A 16,025-nucleotide genomic window follows, 5' to 3' on the forward strand; every position below is an offset into this window, starting at 1 on the left:
TATTTTCTATTACACAGAATCTTTTTCTAATCCATACACAGAGATATGCAAAAAGAGAGACAAAGTTCAAGTATGATATTATTCAGTTTATTAAGTATTAGTAAAAAAATACTAGGTACCTAACTCTCAGAATAACAGGTGAGTGAGATATAGAAGCTGCCTTTACACTAATCTTTAGTGGCCATGGAACAAGAGAAACAGATGACTAAAGAATGAGAAATGTCTCTGAGAGGCTCACACATTTGAACACTTGGTCCCAATCAGTGGTTATTGTTTGGGAAGATTTCTGTACTTTAGGAGGTGAAGTGTTGGTAGGAAGTCACCACTGGGTGGCAACTTTGAGAATATACATCTTTGTCTTACATTCTGATTATTCTTTCTCTACATTTTCTATGTGTAGATGAAATGTGAGCAGACGGTTTCTTGCCCCTGCCATCATGCTTTCCCTGCCATGATGAATGTTATCCCTCTGGAGTTATAAGCTAAAGTGGACTTTTCCTTTGTCTGTGGTGGTTGAATGAAAATGGGCCTGGTAGGCTCCTAAGGAGCTGCACTATTTGGAATGTTCAGGACATGTGGCCTTGTTGGAGAAAGTGTGTCACTTGGGGTGGTCTTTGAAGTTTCAAATCAGACCCAGTGTCTCTCTTCCTCTTTTTCTGCTGCTTGCTTGACTTAAATGCAGGACTCTCAGCTGCATCTCCAGCACCATGTCTGCCTGCATGCCTCCATGCTTCTGGCCATGATGATGATGGACTAAACCTCTGAAACTGTAAGCCAGCCCCAGTTGTCTTAGAGGATCCAGGGCTGCTTGCCATAGGATAACTGGGTTATGAAGATGCAATGTTGCTCTAGTTTTTGTTGATTATGTTTTTACACTGGCCTTCAGCCATCTGGTTGTCTATGGCATTGGCTGGTAGATCTTGTTGCTTGCTGGCGTTCTTGAGAGCAGGGGTGGGGGATGTAGGAAGAGCCCTAGGTAGGAAACTCAATGTTCTTGAGGATGGCTTCTCAGATTGTTGGGAATGGGCTCAGGTTGGCAGGTGGTTCTCAGGGACTTGCCACAGGCTCTCTTCAGCTGTATGATTGTGGAGACCAAATGGGCTCCTCAGGAGTCCAGGGACCTTCCTCTAATGAAGGGAAGCCCTAGAGCTGGCTGCCTTGCTACTGGCCTTTTTGCTCCAAGTTTAATGAGGTCCCACTGCCTAGCCACTGTGCTCAGTCAATGTGCTCTGGTGAGGATGTGGAGAAAGAGGAACACTCCTTCATTGCTCGTGGGAATGCGAACTTGTACAACTACTTTGAAAATCTATCTGGTGCTTTCTCAGAAAACAGGGAATAGGGCTACCTCAAGACCCAGCTATTCCACTCCTTGGAATATACCCAGAAAATGCTCCACCATACAACAAGGACATATGCTCAACCTTGTTCATAGCAGCCTTATTCATAATAGCAAGAACCTGAAAATAGCCTAAATGTCCCTCAGTGGAAGAATGGATAAAGAAATTTTGGTACATTTACACTATGGAATACTACTCAGCTGTTAGAATTTCAGCAAAATACAAACAAACAGATGAAGGAAATCAATACAATGGTTCAAGATCTGAAGATGGAAATGGAAACGGAGGAAATCATGGAGAGGGAAACTTAGGGAAGAAAACAGTAACTAAAGAGGTAAGCATCTACAAAATAATACAAGAGATGGAGGAAAGAATCTCAGGTATAGACGACATAATGGAAGAAATTGATGCATCCATCAAAGAAAATGTTAAAACTAAACAATTCCTGACACAAAACATCCAAGAAATCAAGGAGACCATGAAAAGATGAAACTCAAGAATTATAAGAATTGAAGAAAGAGAAGATGCCCGCCTCCAAGTGCCAGAAAATATTTTCAACAAAATCATAGAAGAAAATTCCCCAATCTCAAGAAAGCAATGCCTATAAGAATACAAGAGACCCACAGAACATTAAATAGATTAGAACAAAAAAGAAAATCTTCCCACCATATAATAACCAAAACATTAAATGTACAGAACAAAGAAAAAATATTAAAAGCTGCAAGTGAAAAAGGCCAAGTAACATATAATGGCAAACCTAACATGATCACACCCGACTTCTCAGCAGAGACCCTAAAAAGCAGAAGGGCCTGGGGAGACATCTTTCAAACTCTAAGAGATCACATATGCTAGTCCAGACTACTATACTCAGCAAAACTTTCAATCACCATAGATGGAGAAAACAAGATATTCCATGACAGAGCCAAATTTAAACAATATCTATGCTCAAATGGAAGATACTAAAAGGAAATCTCCCAACCAAGGAAGTCAACTATATCCCCCCAAAAAAAAACACAGGATATAAATAACTTCATTAAGGCAAAACCAAAAGCAGATAAATACACAAAAATGTTTCACAACCAACAACAAAATAGAAGGTTCTAAGAGTAACTAGTCATTGATATCTCTCAACATCAATGGTCTTAATTCTCCAATAAAAAGACACAGACTAACAGAATGGACTCGTCATTCTGTTGCATATAAGAAACCCATCTTAGCCACAAAGATAGGCATTGCCTGAGAGTAAAGGACAGGAAAAAGGTTTTCTAAGCAAAAGGGCCCAAGAAGCAAGCTGTAGTAACTATTCTAATATCTAACAAAATAGATTTTCAACTAAAATTAATCAAAAGAGATAAGGAAGGACACTTCATACTCATCAAAAGAAAATTCTACCAAGATAATATCTCTATTCTGAACATCTATGCCAAAACAGGGCATGCACATTCATAAAAATAACATTACTAAAGCTTAAATCACACATTGGACACAAAACAACTAATAGTGGGAGGCTTCAACACCTCCTTCTCACCAATGGTCATACAATTGATACAGAAACGAAATGAACAAATAATGAAACTAAGATGTTATGAATCAAATGGACCTAACAGACATCTACAGAACTTTTTACCCAAACACAAAAGAATATTACTTTTCAGTGGTTCACAAAACCTTCTCCAAAATTGACCATATAGTTGGTCACAAAGCAAGCCTTAACATATACAAGGAAACTGAAATAATCCCTTGTATCTTAGTAGACCACCCTGGATTAAAGCTGAACTTCAGCAACAATAGCAATAACAAAAAGCCAATACACACATGAAAAGTAAATTATTCTCTACTCAATGACAACTGGGTCAGGGATAAGAGAAAGAAATAAATTAAAGACTTGCTAGAACTCAATGAAAATGAAAGCACAACATACCCAAACCTATGGGACAGAATGAAAGCAGTGCTAAGAGGAAAGTTCATAGCACTAAGCTGCTTTATAAAGAAATTGGAGACATCTCATATAAGTAACTTAATGGAACACTTGAAAGGCCTAGAGAAAAAGAAGCAGACATATTCAAGAGGAGTAGATGGCTGGAAATAATCAAACTCAGAGCAGAAATCAATATATTAGAAACAAAGAAAACAATTCAAAGAATTAACAAAAACAAGAGCTGGTTCTTTGAGAAAATCAACAAGATAGACTAACCAATTGCCCAGTTAACTAAAGGCAATGGAAGAGTATCCAAATCAACAAAATCAGAAAAGAAAAGGGAGACATAATGACAGATACAAAGGAAGTTGAAAGAATCATTAGATCTTACTTTAAAATCTTATATGGCACAAAATTTGAAAATCTAGATTATACAGACAGTGTTTATGATAAATTCCACTTGTGAAAGTTGAATCAAGATCAGGCAGACAAATTAAATAGTCCTATATCTCCTAAGGAAATGGAAGCAGTCATCAAAATTATCCCAAACCACCCTACCCCAAAATGCCCAGGGCCTGATGGCTTCAGTTTGGAATTCTACCAGACCTCCAAAGAAGAGCTAATACCAAAACTCCTCAAATTATTCCACAAAATAGAAACAGAAGGATCATTGCTAAACTCATTCTAAGAAGCCACTCTCACTTTGGTACTGAAACCACATAAAGATCCAACAAAGAAATAGAATTTCAGGCCAATTCCCTTATGAACATTGACACAAAAACACTCAATAAAATACTTGCAAACTGAATCCAAGAACACATCAAAAATATCAATCACCATGACCAAGTAGGCTTCATCTTAGACATGCAGGGGTGATTCAATATATGAAATCCATCAATGTAACTCATCATATAAACAAACTGGGAAAAAAACATGCTCATTTTCTTAGATGCTGAAAAAAAGCATTTGACAACATCTAAGACCTACTCATGTACCTAAACATAGTAAAGGCAATATACAGAAAGCCTATAGCCAACATCAAACTAAATGGAAAGAAAGTTAAATCAACTCCACTGAAATCATAGATAAGACAAGGCTGTCTATTATCTCCATAGTTCTTCAATATAGTACTTGAAGTCCTAGCTGGAGCAATAAGACAACTAAAGGAAATCAAGGATCAAGGGGATACAAATTGGAAATGGAAGAAGACAAAGTATCACTATTCATGGATGATATGATAATATACCTAAGTGACCCCATAATTCTACCAAGAAACTCCTACAGCTGATAAACACCTTTAGCAAAGAGGCTGGATAAAAAATCAACTAAAAAAAATTCAGTAGCCCCTTCGTATACAAAATACAAATAAGCTGAGAATGAAATTAGGGAAACAACACCTTTCACAATAGCCACAATAAACATAAAATATCTTGGTATAACTCTAACCAAGAAAGTGAAAGAATTGTATGGAAAAAAACTTCAAGTCTGAAGAAAATTGAAGAAGTTTTCAGAAGACGGAAAGATCTTCCATGCTCGTGGATTAGTAGGATTAACATAGTAAAAATGGCCATCTTATCAAAATCAATCTATAAATTCAAGCAATTTCCATCAAAATGCCAGCACAATTGTTTACAGACCTTGAAAGAACAATTTTCAACTTTATATGGAAAAACAAAAATCCCCTGAAAAACTATAATAATCCTGTATAAAAATATCTTCTGGAGGTATCTCCATCCGTCATCTCAAACTTTACTGTTAGGCCATAGTAATCAAAACTGTTTGCTACTGGCATAGAAGCAGCTTGGTGGATCAATGGAATCAAATTGAAGAGCCAGATATAAACCCACACACTTATGACACTTGGTCTTTGACAAAGAAGCCAAAAGTATAAAATGTACAAAGAGAAGCCAAAAGTCAACCAATGGTGCCAGACTAACTGGATGTCTATGTGTAGAAAAATGCAAATAGATCTATATTCATCACACTGAACAAAACTCAAGCCCAAATGGATTAAAGACCTCAATATACAATCAGACACTCTAAATCTGTTAGAAGAAAAATTGGGGAAGAGCCTGGGACTCATTGGCACAGAAAACATTTTCCTGAACAAAACACCAACAGCCCAGCAACAAGTAATAAATAGGACCTCATGAAACCGAAAAGCTTCTGTAAGGCAAAGAACACTGTCAACAGAACACAACCATAGCCTACAGACTAGTAAACGATGTTCACCAACCCTACATCCCACAGTGCTAATATCCAAAGTATATAAAGAACTCAAGAAATTAAACACCAACAAACCAAATAATACAATTAAAAATAGGTTACAGAGCTAAACAGAGAATTCTAAGCAGAAGAACTGAATGGCTTAGAAACACTTAAAGAAATGCCCAATGTCCTTAGTCATCAGGGAAATGCAAATCAAAACAACTCTGAGTTTCCTTCTTACCACTCATCAGAATGGCTAAGGCAAAAAAACTCAAGTGATAGCACATGCTGGCAAGAATGTGGAGAAAGGGGAACACTCCTCCATTGCTGGTGGGAGTGTAAACTTGTATAACCACTTTGGAAATCAATCTGGTGCTTTCTCAGATAATTGGGAATAGTGTTACCTCAAGATCCAGCTATATCACTCCTGGGCATATACCCGAAAGATGCTCCATCATACAACAAGGACATTTGTTCAACTGTGTTCATAACATACTCAGAATCTGGAAACAACCTGAATATCCCTCAACCAAAGAACAGATAAAGAAATTGTAGTACATTTACACAATGTAATACTACTCAGCAGTTAAAAACAAGGAAATCTTTAAATTTGCAGGCAAATGGATGGAACTAGAAACAACCATCCTGAGTTAGATAACCCAGAGGCAGAAAAACAAGAATGGTATCTACTCACTTATAAGTGGATATTAGCCATACAATACAAGATAATCACATTACAATCCACAGAACTAAAGAACAAAGAGGACCCTAGGGAGGATGCTTAATGCTCATTCAGAAGGGCTACTGAATAGCTACCTGAAATGCTTAAAGAGAGGGAAGAGGACAAGAGCCTATTATAGAGGTCCTCTCAAAGACTCCACTCAGCAGCGAATTAAAGCAGATGCTGAGACTTACAGCCAAACTTTGGGGTGGAGTGTAGGGTGACTTAGGGAAGAGTTGGGACATAAAAGTACCTGAAGCAGACAGGAGCTCCACAAAGGAACAATAGAGCCGACAAATATTGGATTTACATTGTGAGTGTAAATCTTACCTAATAGTTTTCATAATTCTTACTATTGTACCTAGTTTATTATTGAAAAAGTATCTCTTTATTGGACTTAAATGGAGAAATGTTGAGAGAATATCTTGTTTATTGTATGGAGGCAACATGTGTCAATAAAAAAGTCAGCTGACTTATAGCTTAGGCAGGAACTATGAGCTGGAGCATCTGAGAAAGAAAGGATTCTGGGAGAAAGCAAGGCATGTGGATTCTTCCAGTAAGATGTGAAGAGGACAGGTGTATGGTACCAGAAGAGAGGTGTATGGTACCAGAAGAGCCATGTGACGTGGCAGGATATAGATTAGTATAAATAAGTTATATTATGTTCTGGGAGCTAGGAAGAAAAGAAAAACTACTACAACAATATTACTTTTCCCTTTTTCTTTCCTCTCTCCAGCCTGACCTTCTTTCTAAATCCTCCAAGTCTTCTCACTCTCAAATTAATGACTTATTGTTTACACACACACACACACACACACACACACACACACATGCTCACGACACACATACACATACATATATATAAACATATACATGTACTGGATAATTTTATATCAACTTGACACAAGCTGGAGTGAACATCATTTGAAAAAGTGCATCCATAAGATCTGACTGAAAGGACTTTCTTAATTTGTGATTGATGATAGTACCATTGTGGATGGTGCTATCCCTTGGCTCGTGGTCTTTGGTTCCATAAGAAATCAGGTTGAACAATCCATGAGGAGCAAGCCAGTAAGAAATACTCTTTCATGCCTTTAAAAAAATGTTTCTTTCTTTCTTTCATGCCCTTTGAATCAACTACTGCCTCCAAGTTTCTGTGCTGGATTTCTTCAATGATGGACTACAATGTGGAAATATAAGCCAACTAAACCCTTTCCTTTCCAGTTTGTTTTGGTTATGGTATTTCATCACAGCAATAGAAACCCTGATTAAGACAGTACTTAAGTGCAAATCTATAAATATAACCTGCTGAAATGGATTTCTTGTTGTTGTTTCTATATATATGGTTTCAGGGCCACTTTGTATTAAACAACCAATAAGGGGTTTATCCTTGGAAGAGAATAATTCTTTCTGTCCCAGGAGTCATTACTTGCCTATGATTCTTATCTATTTAAGGGGAGGATGCCATAAAAAGAAAATTTCCCCTTCCACATTTTCATGTTTATTGATATTGTCATTGTTCTGTGCTTGTATTTTCAGTGAATGGAAAGCAATAATATTCTACTGAAGGCATACACAATTCCCTGGAGGGAATCAGACAACATCTAGTGCGAAGCATCCAACAGATTATCTACTGGTATCCTCAATAATTAAAATAACTGAAGTTCTACTCACTCTCTAGGCCCTGTCTGGAGTGAAAAATAAGTGGTTCTTGACTCTGTCTATAGTAGAGATGAGTACCTATACCAGTGACAAGGTGAATGAATAACTATGAGAATATTTATAGCTTATACCTACAAACTGTTTTCTCTCAAGATATTCTTATGTGTTTTGCCCAGGGTGAGTCACTTGTCATTACTTCACTGTGATGAATCACATTTAGACAGTGTTTCTTTCTTTCTTTTTTAGGATTTTTAAAAATTTAATTAATTTATTCAGATTATATCTCAATTGTTATCCCCTCACTTGTATCCTCCCGTTCCTCCTCCTTCCCTCTTTCACTCTATTCCCCTCCCCTAGGTCTGTGACAGAAGGGGACCTTCTTCCCCACCATATGGTCATAGCCTATCAAGTCTCATCCTGGTAGCCTGCTTGTCCTTGCTCTGAGTGCCACTAGTCCTTCCCACCAAGGGGAAGTAGCCAAATATGGGGCACCAGAGTTCATGTCCGAGTCAGTCTCCACTCTCCACACAACTGTGGAGAATGTCCTGTCCATTGGCTAGATCTGGGTAGGGGTTCAATGTTTACTACATGTATTGTCCTTGGTTGGTACAGTAGTTTGAGCAGACCCTCCTGGATCCAGATCTGCCCATCATGATGTTCTTCTTGTAGGCTGCTAGGACCTTCTGGATCCTTCTATTTCCCCATTCTCCCATACTTCTCTCACCTAGAATCCCAGTAGGAAGTCTGTGTATCTATCTCAATCTCCTGGTAAGTGAAGACTTTCATGGGACATCCCTTTTGGGATAGTGTCCAATTAAAAGTTAGTATATAGCATGTGAGTCTTTCTGGGTCTGGGTTAACTCACTCAGGATGATCATTTCTAGTTCCATCTTTTAGCCTGCACATTTCAGGATTTCTTTGTTTTTAATAGCTGAGTAGTATTCCATAGTGTAAATGTACCACAGTTTCTTTATCCATTCTTCTACTGAGGGACATTTAGGTTGTTTCCAGGTTCTGGTTATTATGAATAAGGCTGCTATGAACAAGGTTGAGCATATGGTCTTGTTGTGTGGTGGAACATTTTCTGGGTATATTCCAAGGAGTGGAATAGCTGGGTCTTGAGGTAGCCCTATTCCTAGTTTTCTGAGAAAGCACCAGATTGATTTCCAAAGTGGTTGTACAAGTTTGTACTCCCACCAGCAATGAAGGAGTGTTCCCCTTTCTCCACATCCTTGGCAGCATGTGCTGTCACTTGAGTTTTTGATCTTAGCCATTCTAATGGGTATAAGATGCAATATCAGAGTTGTTTTGATTTGCATTTCTCTGATGACTAAGTATGTTGAGAATTTCTTTAAGTGTTTCTCAGCCATTCGATATTTCTCTGTTAGAATTCTTTTTTTTTTTTTTAATTCTGAGCCCTATTTCTTAATTGGGATATTTGGTTTGGTGGTGTTTAATTTCTTGAGCTCTTTAAGAATTTTGGACATTAGATCTTAATAAAATATCCTCTGGAGGAATAAAAGATCCTCCATATCTGATCTCAAGCTCTACTATAAAACAACAGTAATTAAAACAGCATGGTACTGGCATAGCAATCGGATGGTTGATCAATGGAATCAAATCAAAGACCCAGAAATAAATCCGCACGCATATGGACACTTGATTTTTGACAAAGAAGCCAAATTTATTCAATGGAAAAAGGATAGCATCTTCAAAAAATGGTGCTGGTTTAACTGCATGTCTACATGTAGAAAAATGTACAAAACTCTAGTCCAAGTGGATTAAAGACCTCAACATAAAACCAGAGACACTAAATTGGTTAGAAGAAAAAGTGGGGAAGAGCTTAGAACTCACTGGCACAGGAGACAACTTCTTGAACAGAACTCCAACAGCCCAGGCCTTAAGGTCAACAATTAATAAATAGGACCTCATGAGGCTGAGAAGCTTCTGTAAGGCAGAAGACACTGTCAACAGAACAAAGCAACAGCCTACAGACTGGGAAAGGATCTTCACCAACCCTACATCTGACAAAGGTCTAATATCCTTAGGTAATGTTTCTTTAAGGGAGTTCTCTGTATGCTTATAGTTTATCTATGACTCAACCACTATTGCCACAGATACATTTGGAGTTATCTGTGTCTTTCTTTACCCAATAAGCTGTAATCCAGGCGCTGATGGCTGGCACTCATTATATACTTAGTACTCAGCTAAATTCTGCCCCTTATAACTAATGCACAACTAATAAATTAGCTTGTGATTGAACAAAAAAGTTATTTAGCTACTTTCTTTGTGTCCTCTGACAAGATGAAGGCAATACTTGAAAAATCCCACAAAACTTGATCATTTATATTCAGCCTGCCATCTTCAGTTTTTTGCCTTTTAGTTGCAAAAAATACTATTACGATCCTTTGGAGGGTAATTGCCCAGATACCATTTGCTCTCTGTTGTTTAGGCTCTTCTATACATTCTTTGCATCATAGTGAATTATGAACCACTACAGTATTATAGCTAGCTCTAAGTGGTAAATTGTAATTTATTTCTCAGTGACACATAATATGAAGAATACATATGAAATGTAATGATGATAAGATCTAGATGTTATGCACTTAAGGAAGGCCACCATTTTTCTAACCTTTAGATAAAAAAACTCTACCTTATTTCAAACAAGACAAGCCAATTCATAATGTTTTCCCAAATGAGTCCTTTTGGGACTAAGCTGAATTGTCTGAGTCACATAAATAATTATACAAAAATAACACTAATGGAAATTCTTCACTGGCTTGCAAAAGCATTGCACAAAATATTTCCAATTGTTAAGGAGGCTTTTCAGGCAGGATATTATTGTATCCTTGCTACTAATGGAGAAAAGAAGACGCAGATTATACTCAGCCTACCAAAATAGTAACCAAGCAAAGATTTTAAATCCAGGACATCCTCATTCAAAACCTGTGTATTTCCTGCTAGATTCCTTTGCCCCTCTACCAGAAAAGATGCTCCTAGGGATAATGGAAAACTGAAGCAGAGATCAAATGTCAGTGGTAAGTAACTTTAACATGGACAATACAGAGCCAGTTATCTTAGATTCTCGGAGAAGGAGGGAACAACATGCAAGGAATATGTGACCATGCCTACAAGCGTGGGTCTATACGATTACAGCATATTATGCTTAATTCTTAAAACAAAGAATCTTCTAGCAAGTGACACTTCTTCTTGCCTTTCATCCAGGAAACCAACAAGACTGATCTATAAATATGTATTTTCTTATATACGTTATCTAATGTGATGCATATACAAAGAAAAACACTGACTGGTGAATGGATGAGAACTCAGTTGTGTAGGCAGCTCCATTAGGAAGCAATAGACTATGGCACAAACTCTACAGTACTTTGAACTAATTACAGCTAGACAGTTTGCACTGTCACCTGGACATGTTTCTTTCTACTTCTATGAGGCTAAAATTTACCCTGAGGGTCTGGAGAGACAGCTCAGCAGTTGAGGGAGCTTTTGGTACACAATCATGAGGACTAGAGCTACAGATTGATATCTGGGGCTTGATGGTATCAAGGGCAGCCAAGAAAAATGTGAGTCCCAAGTTCAGAGAGAGAGAGAGTCTGCCTCAAAAGTAGTAATTAGCAGAAATATAAGAGGACACCTGCCACCCCTCTTCTGTCCTTTACATACATATACAGACAAAAACATTTCCTACCCCTACACATGCACATACACACACACACACACACACACACACACACACACATACACACACACAGAGAGACACACACAGACACACACAGACATACACATACACAGACACAGACACACACACACACACACACACACATAGACACACAGACACACAGACACACACACACACAGACACACAGACACACACACACAGACACACACACATGCGCGTGCGCGCACACACACACACACACACACACATTACATAATTAAGATTAGGAATGGCAGTAGAAGAATCCCTGTAGCAAGTGAGGTAGCTAGATTACAGTGATCAAAAGATACTTGGAACTGAAGAATGGGAAAAGACAGCCTTAAGAATATGAAACACCAATTGTCACTATTTCCAGAATTTCATAAATGCTGCAAATAGCATTCTGGGAGGCTCTTGTTGTGATATGCCATCGGGAACAGCCGAATAAATTATTAACATGGCGGAGTTTTTGTCTTGGCACAATCCCACAGAAGAAGTGACGTGCTAGTCTGGCAACAGTTCTGTTTTGCACAGGAACATAATAGAGGGTCCTGGGGATGTTTTATCTATTGTATGAAGAAGTGCTTCCCTTTTGGGAAATAATTTCTCTAAATGATCCTCAGAGCTATTCAGAGAACCTATAATACAGCTATTACAGAGGTTCCACAATTGTTTTAGGAATTAACTTAGAAGTTCTCCTTCTGTGTTCTCTAACACTAGCAGGATCAGTGCTACCTTCATGATCTGAGTCTTGGCCCAGAAGGTGTGAACTCCAAGTGTGTGCCACATCCATTGTAACATACACCTGAGTTCATCGACTTCACTCATGTTTTCCTCATGACTTCACCGAATTAATCCTTTAAAAACTCAGTCTTCTATTTCCCATCCCTTTTATGTATGAATCTCTCACAATTGCTGTGCAATGTCCTAATCCATTAGTGGATGTTTAACATGTGTTTGTTACAGCATACATATGACTGTTAGAAGAACCAGCTAGGGTGTGGCTAGTACATCTGCTATGTACACAATTCCCGAAACATGCGAATTTAGGAGCCTGTATGTTGGTTCTAAAGCTGTTTTTCAATTTCTTCATATTATCTTTAACAATTGTCGTTAAAAGCAATAGGATGTATGCAGTTTTCATGTCTGAGTATCTGTAAGAGGAGCAAATCTTTATTCTTTGAATGATATTTTATTCTGGAAAAACCTATCATTTACTACAAGCTATTTTTTAAGCTCCACACAATCTTCCAATCAATACGTCCAAGATTATTTCAACATTATTTTTTCAAACATAAATTCAGTCTCTAATCCTCTAACCCCGTCTATCCTGCTTTATCGTCTTCACCCTTTAGTCTGGGTTTGGCTCCAAGTTCACTGCATTTATTTTGTGTAATATCCCTTTTGAGAGCCAGGGTGAAGGGTGAGCAATTTGATACGCATCAGGATCTTCCATGGGTTTACAGTTTAAATTCCTATGTAGTGAAAATGTTTATCAAAATAATAATTTATAGTTTTGGCTGTGAGCCTAGCCTTTAACGGCTGAACCATCTCTCCAGCCCGCTGTGTATAATTTATCGTTTTAAAGAAGCAATGGCAAAATGAGAGTGCTGGTGATTTTATTTTTTTATTATACAAAAATATATTTTCTTTTTAAAAACTTTTTATTAATTTATTCTTGTTACATCTCAATGGTCATCCCATCCCTTGTATCCTCCCATTCTTCCCTCCCTCCCATTTTCCCTTTATTCCCCTCCCATATGACTGTTCCTGAGGGGAATTACCTCCCCCTGTATATGTTCATAGGGTATCAAGTCTCTTCTTGGTAACCTGCTGTCCTTCCTCTGAGTGCCACCAGGTCTCCTCCTCCAGGGGACATGGTCAAATATGAGGCACCAGAGTTCTACTCAGCTATTAAAAACAAGGAATTCCCAAAATTTGTGGATAAATGAATTGAGCTAGAAATGACCATAATGAGTGAGTTAACCCAGAAGCAGAGAGACTCAAATGGTATATACTCACTTATATCTGCATATTAGCCCAAGGGGCATGTCCCACGAAAGCCTTCACTTACCAGGAAACTAGGACAGAGGGGAGGACATCCTACTGGGACTCTAGATGAGAGAAGCATGGGAGAATAGCAAAGTAGAAGGATCCAGAGGGTCCTAGAAACCTACAAGTAGAACATTATGATAGGCAGATTTGGGCCCAGGGGTCCCGCTCAAACTAAGGCACCAGCCAAGGACAATACAGGCGGTAAACCTTAAACCTCTACCCAGATCTAGCCAAGGGACAGAACATTCTCCACAGTTGAGTGGAGAGTGCTGGTGATTTTAAAGTATGACTACCTTGGTCACAAACGGCGATGTCAGGTACAGTTATCAGGGAGGTATGCAGTAAGTATATTTATTTCTTGTAGGAAACAATGTGAAGGATAAGAACAACCTGCTGTGACTCTCAGTCTCATGTGAGTATTTTAGACTCTGGGACGCCATGGCATATACTTGGAGAGAACACTTGGAGGGCTGGATGCATTTGGAAGGGATAAAGGGTCCTATGATAGAGAGAGAGGCTGGCTCCCTGCTATCTGAGACACAGTCTTGCATTTGGTACCTGTCTTTGGTTCTCTGTCTCCAGGCGGAGCCTGGCCTCCACACACCTCCTGGTCTCCAGGAAGGCCTGGCGCTGGGCACGGTCTGAAAGGTAACTGATGAAGATTCCAGCTGTGTTCATGCACATGAATAGCACCGCCTGGGCCAGGACCTGTGAGGCAATTCCAAACATCCTGGTTAGGTGTGTAAAACAGCAGCTGCTTGGAGACAAAGATCAAGATAAGCAAATATGTTAGCAGGAAGTTTTTGTTAGTCACCTACATGTCTGATGGCACGTTGGTTGAACAATACTTTTCATTCTGGTCTTGAATCAGAACTACATTTCAGACAGATCTTTTTTGACAGATCCACCCAATTAAAAACTATTGCTTTGCCCTCAAGTCTAGGCCTGAATCTTTATTAGAAACTTGACGTAAGAAAAGCTGTGAGCTTCCTCACTTTACCTTCCTACATCCTTAACTGAAATGTTGGGCCTTTAGTAGGCCAGAGCTAGATGGAGTTAAGGAACCAAAAAGGATCAGAACAACCATTCACCAATGGTGAACGTGCTGTGTTTTGATTTCACTGCTCTAGGTTCTCTTGGACAGAATCATGTCTATTCACCAACTCAAGAAAAAAAAAAAAAACAAAAACAATACCGTAGTGTCTAAACTAGGAAGGAGGCTCATGGCTATAATTCAAGTGCTCATAAGGTTAAGCTTAAAGGATTGATGCAAGTGTGGTGGAGGAGGAGGTCCCCCTAAGTCACAGACATAGGGGAGGGGAATAGGATGAAACAGGAGGGAGGGAGGAACGGGAGGACACAAGGGATGGGATAACAATTTAGATTTAATCTGTATAAATTAATTAAATAATAAAAATTATTTTATTATAATTTGCTCAGATACATCCCAAATGTTACCTCCTCGCTTGTATCTTTCCATTCTCACCCTCCTTCCTTCTTCCACCCTATTCCCCTCCCCTAGGCCTTTGACAGAAGGGGACCTCATCCCTCACCATATAACCACAGCCTATCAGGTCTCATCCTGATAACCTGCATCCCCTTCCTCTGTGCCTGCCGGGCCTCCCCACCAAGGGATAGTGATTAAAGTGGGGAGCACCAGAGTTCATGCCAGAGTCATTCCCCCTGACACTCTCCCCACCACTGTGGAGAATGTGCTGTCCATTGGCTAGATCTGAACAGGGGGTCTGGATTTATTGCAGGCATTGTCCTTGATTGGTACAACAGCTTGTGCAGCCCCTCCCGCAGGTCCAGATGACCAGCCTTGATGCCCTTGTGGAGCTCCAGAACCCTCTGGATCCTTCCTTTCCTCCCATACTTCATTCTTAAGAGAATCAGTGATGAGAATCTAAAATTTGGGGTGTTGATAAAGATTGGACTCAGAATTTGGGGCATGCTCAGTAAGTATTCTACTACTGAGTTATCTTCTTAGTACCTAAAATTATTATATAAATTCTTCCCTGAATGGCATATGCAGAGGGTAAATAAAAACTGATTGAACTGAAGATTAAAGATCTGAGCTGAGATTTGGGCTGCAGACCAAAAGACAAAGATTTTTCACTTGATTCTAAATAAGTTAAACTTTTGCAAAAATGAAACCAAATAAAAGCCCCCCTAGTTCCAGATGATGAAAAGAATAGCCAGTATTCACAATTTCCCAAACACATATAAAGTTATATGACACAGAAGGGGAGACATTCAAATGTGTATTCTTCTCCAAAGACAGTGGAGAGATCCATTCTGACTTGAGCCAGCCAGATGACAGAATTAGGAGTCAAAATTTATAGCAGTGCTGTTAATTGCTCAATTAAAGAAAATGTCAAGTATGCTAGTAAAGAATGAAAAGATAAA

The 16,025-nt window shown here is 38.8% G+C and overlaps 1 protein-coding gene across 4 annotated transcripts in view; it reads right to left on the reverse strand.

Moving 5' to 3' along the window:
- The window catches only part of ADCY8 (adenylate cyclase 8), a 210,137-nt gene that overhangs the window by 150,213 nt on the left and 43,899 nt on the right, over nt 1–16,025 (reverse strand). For all 4 annotated transcript variants that reach the window (XM_084747915.1, XM_084747917.1, XM_084747916.1 and 1 more), the window contains one exon: nt 14,175–14,324. In XM_084747915.1, the coding sequence (XP_084604041.1) occupies nt 14,175–14,324 (150 nt within the window). The remainder of the gene's footprint in view (nt 1–14,174; nt 14,325–16,025) is intronic.

Source organism: Acomys minous (assembly GCF_964271855.1).
Source record: "Acomys minous genome assembly, chromosome: 12".
In the NCBI taxonomy this organism is placed as follows: domain Eukaryota; kingdom Metazoa; phylum Chordata; class Mammalia; order Rodentia; family Muridae; genus Acomys; species Acomys minous.